Source organism: Ambystoma mexicanum, chromosome 1q (assembly GCF_040938575.1).
Source record: "Ambystoma mexicanum isolate Mex_15411 chromosome 1q, UKY_AmexF1_1, whole genome shotgun sequence".
In the NCBI taxonomy this organism is placed as follows: Eukaryota; Metazoa; Chordata; class Amphibia; order Caudata; family Ambystomatidae; genus Ambystoma; species Ambystoma mexicanum.
The window spans coordinates 1095905180-1095917595 of record NC_090922.1 but is presented as its reverse complement, the minus strand read 5'-3'; the positions used below and the strand labels follow the sequence as shown (position 1 = coordinate 1095917595).

The following is a 12416-nucleotide window of genomic DNA, read 5'->3' as shown; positions in this document are numbered from 1 at the left end:
GTACACATGCGAGAAAACCCCTGGAGAGATAAAATAACAGGCAAATTCAAGTCACGAGAGAAAAGCTCTGGCACAAGCATATACCAGGCAGATTTAAGTCACCAGAGAAAATTCCTGTCAGGAGAGTCTACCAAGCAGTTGCAAGTGTGTTCACATGAGAAGGCCCTGGCAGGAGAGTACACCAGGTAGTTGCAAGGGTGCCTGCCCGATCTGAAAAATCTATTAGATGACATCAAAGACACAGGTAAACCTGCCATGCTCCTCGTGCTGGATCTCTCAGCCACGTTCGACCTCGATCATCAGATTCTCTAAGATAACCTCACCACTACAGCAAACTTCTCTCCTGCAGCCACTGACTGGATCAGATGCTTCCTGGCAGACAGATCCTCTTGTGTCTTCATAAACAATCATGCCGCTTCACCCACGCCAGTCACCTCTGGCGTCCCCCCAGGTTCTTGCCTCTCTCCGACGCTGTATAATATTTATACAAAACCCCCTTTCGATCACCTGAATGTCCTTAACATCTCCTACACAAACTACGCCGACGACACCCAAAATCTTCCTTCCCCTTTCAGGCTAATACTGCCAACACACCACAACCATCAATTCAGTGAACAATAGGGTACAACATCGGCTAAAACTGAATGGCAACTCATATGCTATGCTTAAACGATTACAAAACTGAGATTCTAATGGTTGGCTCCCACACCACTCTCCGCAAACTGGATGCAGCCAATAAATCCTGATCCACATCTCACCTGCCGCCAAAACCCTGGACTTCTATCTGGACGTTTCATTCGGCCTCTCGCCATTTTCTCCGCTGCCGTCAACAAAGCCAAACTACTCACTGGCAGCAAGCATTTCCTCGCTGTACCCAATCGCCTCATAATTGCCAGAGCCATCACCAGGGCCCAATTGGACTATTGTAATGCCCTCTTTGCTGGCACCTCGTAACGCAACCTGAAAAAACTACAGACTATCTAAAATAATGCCCTCCAGGCTGCCCTCGGTCTTACCTAAAATGCCCACGTCTCAGAAGCCAGAAAAGACGCCCAATGGCTACCGATCCGAGAGCGAATGAACTTCAAGATCCTCTCCATCGTTCACAAGTGCCTCTCCAAAACAGCACCGGCTTACCATTCTCAGCGCCTGGAAAAATATATCCACCCCCCGTTCGCACACTGCGATCCTCAATTGATCACTTGCTGAAAGTGCCTAGCTTCAAACAACAAACTGCAGGCAGCTCTAGCTTCCCTGTTGTCGATGCCAAGCTTTGGAACAATCTCCCTCTCTTGACAATAGAACCCTCTTATTGGACCTTTAGGAGAAATTTCAAAACCTGGCTCTTCATCCAAGATCCTCGGAGCCATGTCACTGCATCACTGTTGAACCTCATTAACCTATGCACCCTGCTTTTCCTGCTTACTCTTACCTGCATACACCTTCCCCTTTCCCTAATGTAACTAGCACATAGATACCTGTGTGTTCAGTGTGCTGCAACAAATACAAAAATAAATACATTACCTAAAGACGTCCAGAGAAGGATATATCAGGACTAGCAAAAAGGCTGTGTTAAGACATATTGAAGAGGAATGAAAACCTGGCAAGGGAGTATACCAGGTCTCATACCAAATTATTATTATTATTATTACCAAGATACAGACTAACAGCCACATTGTTTTTGCATCAGTTGTGCTGTTGATCCAGAGAAACTTGGGGAACTAATATTCTTGCAACTATAAAACAGAGTGAAGAGAAATCCAGGGGAAGGGAACCAACTCTTTGGAACATGGAACCCTATCCTTCTGGAACTTTTGTGTTGGAGTTACACCTTTTGCTTTTGAACATTTGTGCACTAAGCAAGGCCAAAGACATTTTCCCTTCCACCTTAGAGTTGTTTTTTAGAATGTGAGGGCTAGAATAGTACTTTGGACACAATATGTTTTGCTTTGGACATTCTGACATCAGACAGATACTTAGTTTTGTTTAAGGTAGGGAAACGCATCAGTGTAGGGACAGAGAGGCATTTCCCAACCCCCTTTTCTTTTACCAATAAACGCTTATGGCCAAAACCATGAACCCCCTGTGTCCACATATCATTCCTGGGTCCTCAGAGCACATGCATCCTTAAAGAATTTTATATATGGGATAAAATGGTCTATTGGTAGATGAGGTCTACTGGAGGATACAATCAGTGGGTGTAAACCTTTTTTGGAGACATCTAATGAACATCCACGCATTCTCATTTACTGAATGAAATGGTGGACCTCTGAGACACTAGGAAAAAAAAACAATTATATACAACGTAGTGGTGTAATTGCCCCATATGGATGGGTCTTAGGAGAGAAAATTGAGAAATGGAATGGGGTCAGAAAGTGAATTAGGGTGAATGGGCTATGACATGTCTGAATACAAAAATTGGATTGTCCAATTCCAGTTTTAAACGGATTTATTTATTTATTGTATGAAGAAGTTATCGGACTCAGACAAATTAGGCATTTCCCACCATATTTGACACGGACTTGCCCTAGATGTATGTGCAAGGACAAGGAGTTCTTCCATTTGGTCTGGGGCTGTTCTACACTATACTACAAGAACAATTCAACGATATAGTGACCTACCAGGAGGAGATAAGTGGTTGGTCTGGTTTATAGGATCCCAACATTGGTATACTGGGAATTCTCCAGAGAGGAAAAATCGGACAGGACTATAATTAAACCAAAGAACTGGGAACATAACTATTCAAATGGCAAATCTGGGTGTACAGCTGTGCCACAGACTACTGTCAGTCAAGTCGTGGCAATGAGAACTGATAAAATGGTTAACTGTGGCAGAGTTGCGGATTCAGGACTGGATAATGAGGAGGAGGTAGGACAGAATGTTAGGACTGATTTTCTATACTCCAGCCTGGTGGACAGATATATAGAAGGCCAACCTATATTGTGACAGGAACAACTCTGGGAAGCTGTAGCCAAACCAGTTCAGGTAGGAGTGACAGGCGGTCTAGGCTAAGTTCCTCAGAGGGGGTGTGCTTGTAAAGGGTCCACAGTTAGGTCACACAATCGCAATCACAGATTACACTTAGAAAGGATGTATACAAATACAGTTATTTATTTATGGCCAAAACACTATAGAAAAATGACTACAAGCAGGTAGACTTATCACGCAACACTATCAAACTAAATACATATATACTTTCACTTTGTTATAGGGCATAATACAAATCAGAAACTCCTGCAAAGGAAAGGTTAGACAAGTATTATGCACAAAAGGGTCCACAGAGATGATCCTAACTAAAATTGTCCAGCCCTAAATTGCCTGGGGCCTTGTGCCCAATAGTTCAGGATGCAGTTCAACAGAACTTAGGATACAGGAACAAAAATTCAGGTAGGGGCTCTGGGGTCCAGTGAAGGGTTCTTAGGGTTCAATTTAGACTAATGCCCAAAAGTAGCCCCAACAGTCAGATGTCTTGCGCAAGCAAGCAATGGCAAAGCCAAAGTGTTAGAAATAAGCTTTATTATAAGCCCATAGACATTTAACGGGAGTATAGGGGTAGGTTAGAAACTCTGTAACTTACCCACATAGTCTGATTCTTGCCCAGACTTGGCAGAACAAAGGAAGAGTCTGAAGTTGCTTTTCCCACCAAAAGCCACCGTCCTCGATTCCCAGGGGTTGCAGGTACGAGCTGATCTCTGGTTGGTGTCTTTTACTGTTGCAAGGACTCTCGGTCAAAGAATGCAGAAAAACTCGATGTAGCACCCCTCTCAAGACTGGACTCAGGTCAGGTAAGCAATTTTCAGACAGTGGTCACTGCGCACGGCGAAGCAAAAGACTCAGCAGCTGCGGTCGAACTTACCCTTCTATCTCGGGTCACCTTGATGCTGGGATGCCGACATTTTGCAGGAGGTAGTCTTGCAGGGTCAGCGGAGGATGCCCCAAATTTCAGGCCGAAACTCGATACAGTGACAGCGGCAGCACGGTAGCCCAAAAACAAAGCTGGTCAGCCACAGGACGGTTCTAGGGCACTTCCGAAGGTTTCCTTTGGCAGGGCACTGAGCAGACGTTGGGAATGGATGGTCCCTCCTCAAAGGGTCATAGCTCCTTGGCAGGACTACTTAAGATCACAAGCAAGACAGGGCTCCTCCAGGACAGCAGCAGAAGTTGGTGGCTAGGCCTCCTTCAGTCAGGTCTCAGGTCTCTTCGCGGGTCTCACAGCTGGATAGGATACTTGGCTTCTTCAGGTTTCTCCAGGATCTCTGAAGAATGGCTGCAGGGTGTCCTCTTCTTATCCTAAAAGCCAGCTGAAACTCCCACTAGCCAATAGCAGGACTAGCCCACACACACCCCAGCAGTAGTCCAATCAGGACCACTGGCGCTAACATTCATGCATACCACTCAGACACACTGAAACCAGTTTGTGGATTGGAGTCAGACAGACACAGCCCACATCCTGCCAGCAAACACACACAGCCCTCATGTAGCCCGCCATAGGATTCTGCTTTCCCGGTGACTGGAAGTCCTTATAAGGATTTTCCTGGCTGGTCAAGCCAGGAAGAAAGCTAAAAGACAAGATGGCAAAAGAACGGGCGAATAATCTTGTGGCACAGCCATGTTTAACCAGTAGCCACAGTTAGTAGCCAAACGCGGTAAAGCTAAAACGAAATGCACCAAAAAGTGGGGAAAATTCACTGCTGCCACCAGCCTATCCTTTTAGCACACCTAAAGTAACCAAAAATCCTCTGAGTGTTAGTCTAGGGCAAAACAAAAATGCACCCCATTGTACTGCAGTGTAAGCTGTAAGTACCCATTAACATTTTTTCCCCCTGTGCATACACCTCTCAAACTCCAAACTAAACACAACCACAAACCTACAGCACAACACACCGCACAAACTTCACTGCACTGCATCAACAAAACAAAAACACACAGACTCACACAACGACTTCCGGCCGCAAACACTCCAGGCCCAGCCAACAGACCCCCCGGCTGAGGGTGCCAACAGCACATCACTGCTTTCTTGCACTTTTCCAGCTTCCTCCCACTAACTCACCCTCCATTTCCCCTTTTTCAGAGCCGCCAGAGCACCAGGGGAACACTCCGCTGGTGATAGTGCACGGTACAAATGTCCTTTAACATTACCATTAACATGATGGATTATGTGGCAGAAGTTACCTGCTCTGTTCAGTTAATATCGCTCACCATAAATATTCAAATGAAATCATAGGTCCAGATCATACAGCTAAAGCATTTCTTAAGATCACAGAATAAAATGTTGTATAGGCTTGTTTCTTCTACTGGCCATAACTCAAGTGCAGCCGCAGATGTTTGCCAAACAATGGAGGAAAATCCATAAGGTATGTGGATGACACAGGAAAAACAATTAAGGCTACAGGTTGTGGAGAGGGAGAGAGGATTCCTCACAGAGAAAAATGAAGTACAATCGTTTGCAAACTTACCTTGTGGAAAAATTTGCACAGGTCCCTCTTTAAGATATAAATAGCAACCTCTTTGAGCCCCTCCAGTCCATACATATCTGCCATACAAAGTATCTGACTAAAACAAGAAAGGAAAATGTTTACGTTTTATTATAAAGTCTCATAAATAAAATTAATGTATTTTGCCAATAGTGGGAAAAGAGATGCATTCAATTCTTTTCCACATTCATCAGTTAATAAAAGGCACAGTTTAAGGGGGTGGGGCGAGAAGAAAGAGAGAGAGAAAGAGAGATGGAGATAGAGCGAGAAGAGAGTTTTTCCTTGTAAGAAGCCAAACGTGTTTGGATGCAAATGGCCAATTATGGTACTTCATGCACTGCACCTGACAAAGGTATTCTTAATCTTGTGCGATAAATACGCAACCACTCATTACTAGAAACAAGCATAGGCAATGGCAACAGTTTGGGCTTTTGTGGGCATCTAATAGAAGTGCCTGCAAAATGTCTAATACTTTTATACGCATGGTCAATCAATGGGTGGCCAAATACCAAACACCTACAAGCTTTGTGTAGTCTCCAACATACAGTACTCAAACAATCCAAAGAGATGCAACAAAATGCACCAAAACGGAAGCGTTACGGGACGGTGATTGGCTACTGGTCATTATTCAGAGTAGTTTCTTTGATTTGGTTCTCCGAGATTAAAGATAGAGAAACATAATACTTTGCCCCAGGTCTTTAATTGAATCCTGGCTTTCCTTAACGTTAGTGTGGAAAATCTGTTCTCTATTTGAAGGAATTAGCCCAAGTAATACCTCAAACTCTTAACGAGGCCCAATGTCAGTATTTCCAAAGTTGGCTCTAATGTCAAGGTTTACAGTTTTGCCTTTTTACACCAGATTTTCAAAGTGTGAACACAAGTCACGAATGAGTAACCAGCTCTTTAAGTGGGCTCTCATTTAAGGGCATAACAGCGTGGGAAACAGATTTCAGTGTTCAGACAATGACGGAATGAGACAACTCTGCCTCGTTAAGTTAAGCACCTGGAGACTGGGTAAGAGATATGACCTGGGCGAACGATAACCAAGAGGTATACCCCGGCCTACTCCCAATGACATGCCGCCCAAAGGATTTCTGGGGCGGGTTCAGGAAATATTTAGCTGATAAGAGGCAAAGTGAAGAGGAACAAGACGAAATGTGAAATGTACCTGTGTATTGATTTGAAAATGAACAAACTGAATATGTGCAATGATACGTAATGTAGTCAAAAGCAAAGTAATGCGTCTGTATGTGCAAGTTAAATAAAAGTAAAAAAAAAAAAAGTTAAGCACCTGGTAAATAAAAGCAGTGATGCCAATATTTCAAGCTGACGTATGGCAGAATGAAACGTTGACTGAAGCAGTTCAGAGGGCAGTGCATCACTGCCTGGTGACTTACTCAATAGCATACATCCATGGTAGAGGGTGCAAGGAAAGTATTACATACAGCACCAAGCACAGCAATCTAGGGCACTGGGTCGAGGTGGAGTAGGCTGATACTGCACCTCTAGTAACACCACATAATTAAATTGGCACTACAGTAGTGAGATGCATCAAAGTTCAATACAAGGAAGAACAAAGTGAAGTCTACGGAAGTAGGAAAAGTAAACAGCCTGGTGACACTGATAACACTATAACTCATCGGTGTCACACAGTTAGCCCCTCACCTATTGTCCAGTGCAGCCACCTCCTGCCTCTTCTATGGCAGAGCTACTACTGTGGCGGTGTGTGCGGGACTCAGCACGTTGTAGACAACGATGTGGACGGGGCTACAAAGCGCGGGCCAGTAACCTGGGGGGAAAGGACAGGAGGGAAGAGGGGAAAAATGCCTGCTGCAAGGTCAGCAGCCATGGGTCACATGGGACGACCCCCTCCGTCCCCCCCCCCCCATCATCCCACAGACACATGGAGCCAGGCAGGATGAGGGGCACAACAGGGTGCCAAGCACCAAATATCAGGGAGGAAGGAAGCATCCAGATAAGGAACAAAGAGCACTACAAGGTGCTACCTATTGTCAGCTCCAGCCGGTCGGGGGCACGGCAAAGGCCCCCACAAACGGACATAGCCTAGGGCTATTCTGTAACAATATAAGCAGCTGCTCATGCAGCAGAGAACCACAATTCATTTGGTACTCCAAACGGGGCACCAAACAAGTAGTCTGTGCACGCAGAATACTTTTTATTGTTTGAAACATTGTCCTGTTTCAAGGACCATGAGCTTCACCGTTCTCCTGTCAATTGCAGGCTGAGCACTTCGCTGCTTGCCGGAGAAATCGCTGAAGTATGGCACTACTTCAAAAAATCCCCTAAACCGCGAGCTTCACCTTTGCTCCGACTGGGCTCGGGAAAAGAGCGCAGAAAACATCAGTTTTTTCACACCGCCCGAGTGATGAGATGTATCATGCTCCGGCTGATGTCGAAGGCAAGAAGAACACTGAATAAGCAAGCTATCAGAGGAGACAGGTGATCCGATCGCCAGAGGACCGACAAAGAAGTAAGAAACTCATAAGCCTGGAAGTGTTTTTGTGCTGGGGAGTGGCATGCCGGTGACGGGTGTCATGGATGACAAGTGTGACATGACAGGCAATGCAGTAATAACAGTTGCAGGAATGAGGAGACTGAAAACCAGGATGTGAGGTGGAAAACTTTGGCCACAAGCTTTATTTTAGTACCAGCCATGGTGCAAAAGAAAAACCAGCCATAACATCACATAAGGATAACAATACTATATTTTTGGGGACAGAGGGAACAGGTGAGCAGGGGGCCCTAATCCCAATTAGGGGCTGCTCGAGGCTGATCCCCACCGCCATTCATATGAAAGCTTGTGACAATTGTTTGGCCCCAGCGTGTGAGCTGTGACATGTTCATAAATTGCTTGTCTTTTGGAGCAGGTTCTGCATGCTTTCTCTTGTCCTTTCCAAGTGAGGTGGGGAGGTGTGCGCTTATGTGCCTTATTATTGCTGTCCAACCTGACCAGGTTTAGCACTTGCGCCCTCTCTTGCTCACAGGGTGATTTTCGTTGAAGGTATGGCTCTTGATCCACATTTCTTGATAAAACAAAACCCCCCGTTGTGAAGCCTTTCACTTGATACTCCTTGGGATGTGTTCTTAGAGCCATTTTGATTTTTTGATCATGTGTTTTGTAGTTTTCCATGGATGGAGGCGTTTTAGCCTCTTGGTCTACTCTTTGGAGATGAATTTGGCACTTTCTACAGACATGATCCACTTGAGTTTTTGAAGCCCCAATGCTCCGTTTGTGGGCTAGTTATTTCCTCGGGGGTGGGTCCGAGGAACCTTACTAGGGTCTTCCCTGCTCCTGATCCACTTGTGCTATGAGACCCCTTCCGCGCATTAGGCTGCTTGTTTTTACAGCCGGGGTGGGTTCAAAGAGCCTTACTAGGTTTTTACCCTGCTCCCGATCCACTTGCATTGTGAGACCCCTCAGCGCTTAAGGCTGCTTGTTTTTACAGCCGGGGTGGGTTCAAAGAGCCTTACTAGGATTTTACCCTGCTCCCGATCCACTTGCGTTTGAGACCCCCTCAGCGCTTAAGGCTGCTTGTTTTTATAGCTGGAGTGGGTTAAAAAAAAAAGAGCCTTACTGGAATTTTCCCTGCTCCCGATCCACTTGTGTTGTGAAACCCCTTCAGTGCTTGTGTTGTACTATTTCGCTGCTGGGGTGGGTTCTAAGGGCTTAGTTGGGAACTTCCCCTGCCCACGATCCACTTGCGTACCCCAGTGCGCTTATCTTGGATAAAAAATGAGAGGGGGTGGGTTCCGGAGCCTTACTAGGAAATTACCCTGCTCCTGATCCACTTGTGGTGAGACCCCCCTCTGCATGCATGGAGGTGGATACTTGAGGCTTACTAGTACATGTTTCTGCTCATGTTCCTCTCTCCTTTTCAGTTTTGTAAGACCACTAGAGCTCCCACCTGTATTGATGTTATCTGGTGGATTCTGAGCGCCTGGGTCTTCTATAACTGTATTTTCCTAGAACATTAACTAATAGACAAAAGACCCCCGGTATCTTTTAAAGCCCTTCTTGGAGTTGAATTCTTATGTTTATTTTTAAAGTGAGGCGTTTTAGCCTCCCCTATTATTATGATTGAGCTCCATATTCTACCTGGCCCTCGCTATAGCTTTCCTTACAGTTATTTGCAAGGTGGGAGGGATGGTTTTTTAGACCTGCAGCCGTCCTGCTGCTGTTCGTGACTGACGGGGAGGAAGCATGAGAAGGGCCACCTTGCCCCCACCAGATAAAGGCAAAATTCGGCCTGGGAGCAAGGCAGCCCTTTCTTTGAACTTCAAAAGGCCCCCGCTCTGCATCCGACAGGATGGGAAGGGGGGGCCTTTGAAGTATGGAGGGCAAGGTGACAGGGGGCAGGGACTACCGGTTGTCACCTGCCCCTCTCACCTCACCCTCCTGTGCGGGAGACGCGCTGTCTGGGTTCCTATTGTTAAGGGACCCAGCAGCCCGTCCCCCACCTTGTGCATGCTAAGTGGGGCAGCGCCAAAAGGCACTGCCCCACCGGACTTAGCACAAACCCCCCACCTCCCAGCTTACGGCCCCGGGCCTCCCATCCGGGTGGGCCCGGGTGTATAAGCCTGGAAGTGTTTTTGTGCTGGGGAGTGGCATGCAGGTTACGGGTGTCATGGATGACAAGTGTGACATGACAGGCAATGCAGTAATGACAGTTGCAGGAATGAGGAGACTGAAAACCAGGATGTGAGGTGGAAAACTTTGGCCACAAGCTCTATTTTAGTACCAGCCATGGTGCAAAAGAAAAACCAGCCATAACATCACATAAGGATAACAATACTATATTTTTGGGGACAGAGGGAGCAGGTGAGCAGGGGGCCCTAATCCCAATTAGGGGCCGCTCGAGGCTGATCCCCGCCGCCACCCTGAGGGGATGCTGTCCGGCGTGTCCCAGGTCCCCCCAAAATAGGAGATTATGAATTAAGTACAGCCTCTGGCTACCAGGGTCCAGAAAATATTCCTGGTGAAGATGTTCATGCCTTCAATGGACAGGTGAACCCCGTCACTGCAGAACATGGCCTGGTTGTGTACCGAGATCCCATGTTTAATAAATTTGAGGCCTGAGAAAAGGCAGAAATTGGCCACAGCCTTGTTCAGTTTGCGCCTAGAAATCTCCATGGCTTTGTTGCACTCTGCCCCATGCCAATGTTGGCGCGGGATGATTTCTGACATCATCACTTCTTTTCGAAGTCTTAGCATGTGGGCCAGGGATCTGAGGGAGGTGCAGATTTCAGCCAGAAGAAGCTTCCTGCCCAGCTGAGGCAAGTCATTGCCCCCGAGGTGGATGATGAGATACTCGGGGGGGGGGGGGGAGAGGCCCACAGTAGGCCAGCCAATTTGTCGTGTAGGTCTCCCCAGCGCATGCCCGGCTTGCCCCACCAGTAGGTGATGGTGTCCTGGAAATGCATGCCGTCCTGGGTTTCCTCCAGCCATCTGCTGGCCCTGGTGATGAAAGAGTGACCCACGATCCACGCCGTCTGAGACAGGGGGTAGCCTGTGGTTAGAAGAAATGAGGGGGGGGAGATACTATTAGATCAAGTCTTTCCTGATGTATCTTTTATCTTTTGTAAGCCCCCGATTTCCAACCCCCAATCCCCTTTATGGATTTCTCTTGCAACACCCCATATCCAGGCTGAAGTGGCTGCTCCTATCCTGAAGGAGTGGGATCCAAACTCAGTAGGATTCCATCCTACAGCTATTATGGTCTTCTTGAGGACAGACCTCACCTGGAATCTACTGAGGGCAGACCCATTTTTGTGTGTGAATAATTGCCCCCCCCCCCCGGCTGGGGCACTTGTTCATGAAGGCCCTGGTGGTGCTGATGGGGCAATATTCTGTTTCCTCAATGCAGTACAGGTTGATGATCCTCCCTTTTCCTAATTGGTCAGTTTTGGACCTACACAGTTTCACAGCCATGGAGTCCTTCTCCATGTGGATGTCGCCTATGTTCAGCCCTTCCTCTGATCCTGTGTTTTTGGAGGCTATCTCGCTGATCCTGAACGCCCCAAAGTAGTTGAGTGTGAAGGCAGCTCTAAATAGTGAGGTCTCGTAGGCATTGTCGCATACTGCAGGGAGGGTGTCTAGCAGAATTTTTAATTTAGCAAAATTGAGGGGGCGCCTGGTGTCTGTCTTGGCCCCTTCCATTTTGGACCAACCCTTGAGAGCATATCTGGTTAGTGCGCCGTGGGTGGGGTCGGGTGCCCCCGCTAATCTAGTGTAATATGAAACTGCTGCCAGATGGGATGAAGCCCATGCCTTCTTTTTGCTTTGTTTGAAAGCCCACTCCATAAAGTCATTGACATGGCTCTCCTGTATATCCCTGATGTTGGTGACTTTTGTGATGTTTCCAAAATCAGTCAAGCACTTATTGTACATTTTGGCAGTTTTCTGTGCCAGCGCCTTTTTGGCCAATTCCCCTAGAACACCTTTAGGCTCACCTGTAGGAGTGTGGTGCCGGGAAAGGCAACCCCCTTTGCCCGGGCCCGGAGGGGAGGGTAGAGCTGGGAGCGGGCATCTCATGGAAGAGCTGTGACCGGCTGGCTGGCGGGGGCTGCCTTGGATGTGTCCATGATGGCCCAAACCTCTTCTGGAACAGCTGTCCTCCTGGCTTCTGCCTGTGGGTTTAGTGCCTTGAAAGTGGAGAACTGAAAACGGGACAGAGCGTCAGCGGCCTTATTATCTTTGCCTGCAATGTGCCACCCAATTATTACAATGTCATTTTCCAGGGTGACTTTTGTCATTTCTCTCAACACTTTTAGCACCAGAGAGCAGGAGGCAGCACCCTTGTTTAAAATGTGTACAACCGTCATGTTTTCTGACCATGTGACCAGTTATGTGTTGGCCAACAAGTCCCCCCATAGGTAGAGTGCCAGCCATATGGGGAATATCTCTAGCAATGTGATGTTCCT

At 47.1% G+C, this 12416-nt stretch overlaps 1 protein-coding gene across 3 annotated transcripts in view; it reads right to left on the bottom strand.

The window, feature by feature from the left end:
- The window catches only part of BTBD8 (BTB domain containing 8), a 2362893-nt gene that overhangs the window by 1580751 nt on the left and 769726 nt on the right, over positions 1–12416 (bottom strand). For all 3 annotated transcript variants that reach the window (XM_069641787.1, XM_069641786.1, XM_069641785.1), the window contains exon 7: positions 5457–5553. In XM_069641787.1, coding sequence (XP_069497888.1) covers positions 5457–5553 — 97 coding nt within the window. The remainder of the gene's footprint in view (positions 1–5456; positions 5554–12416) is intronic.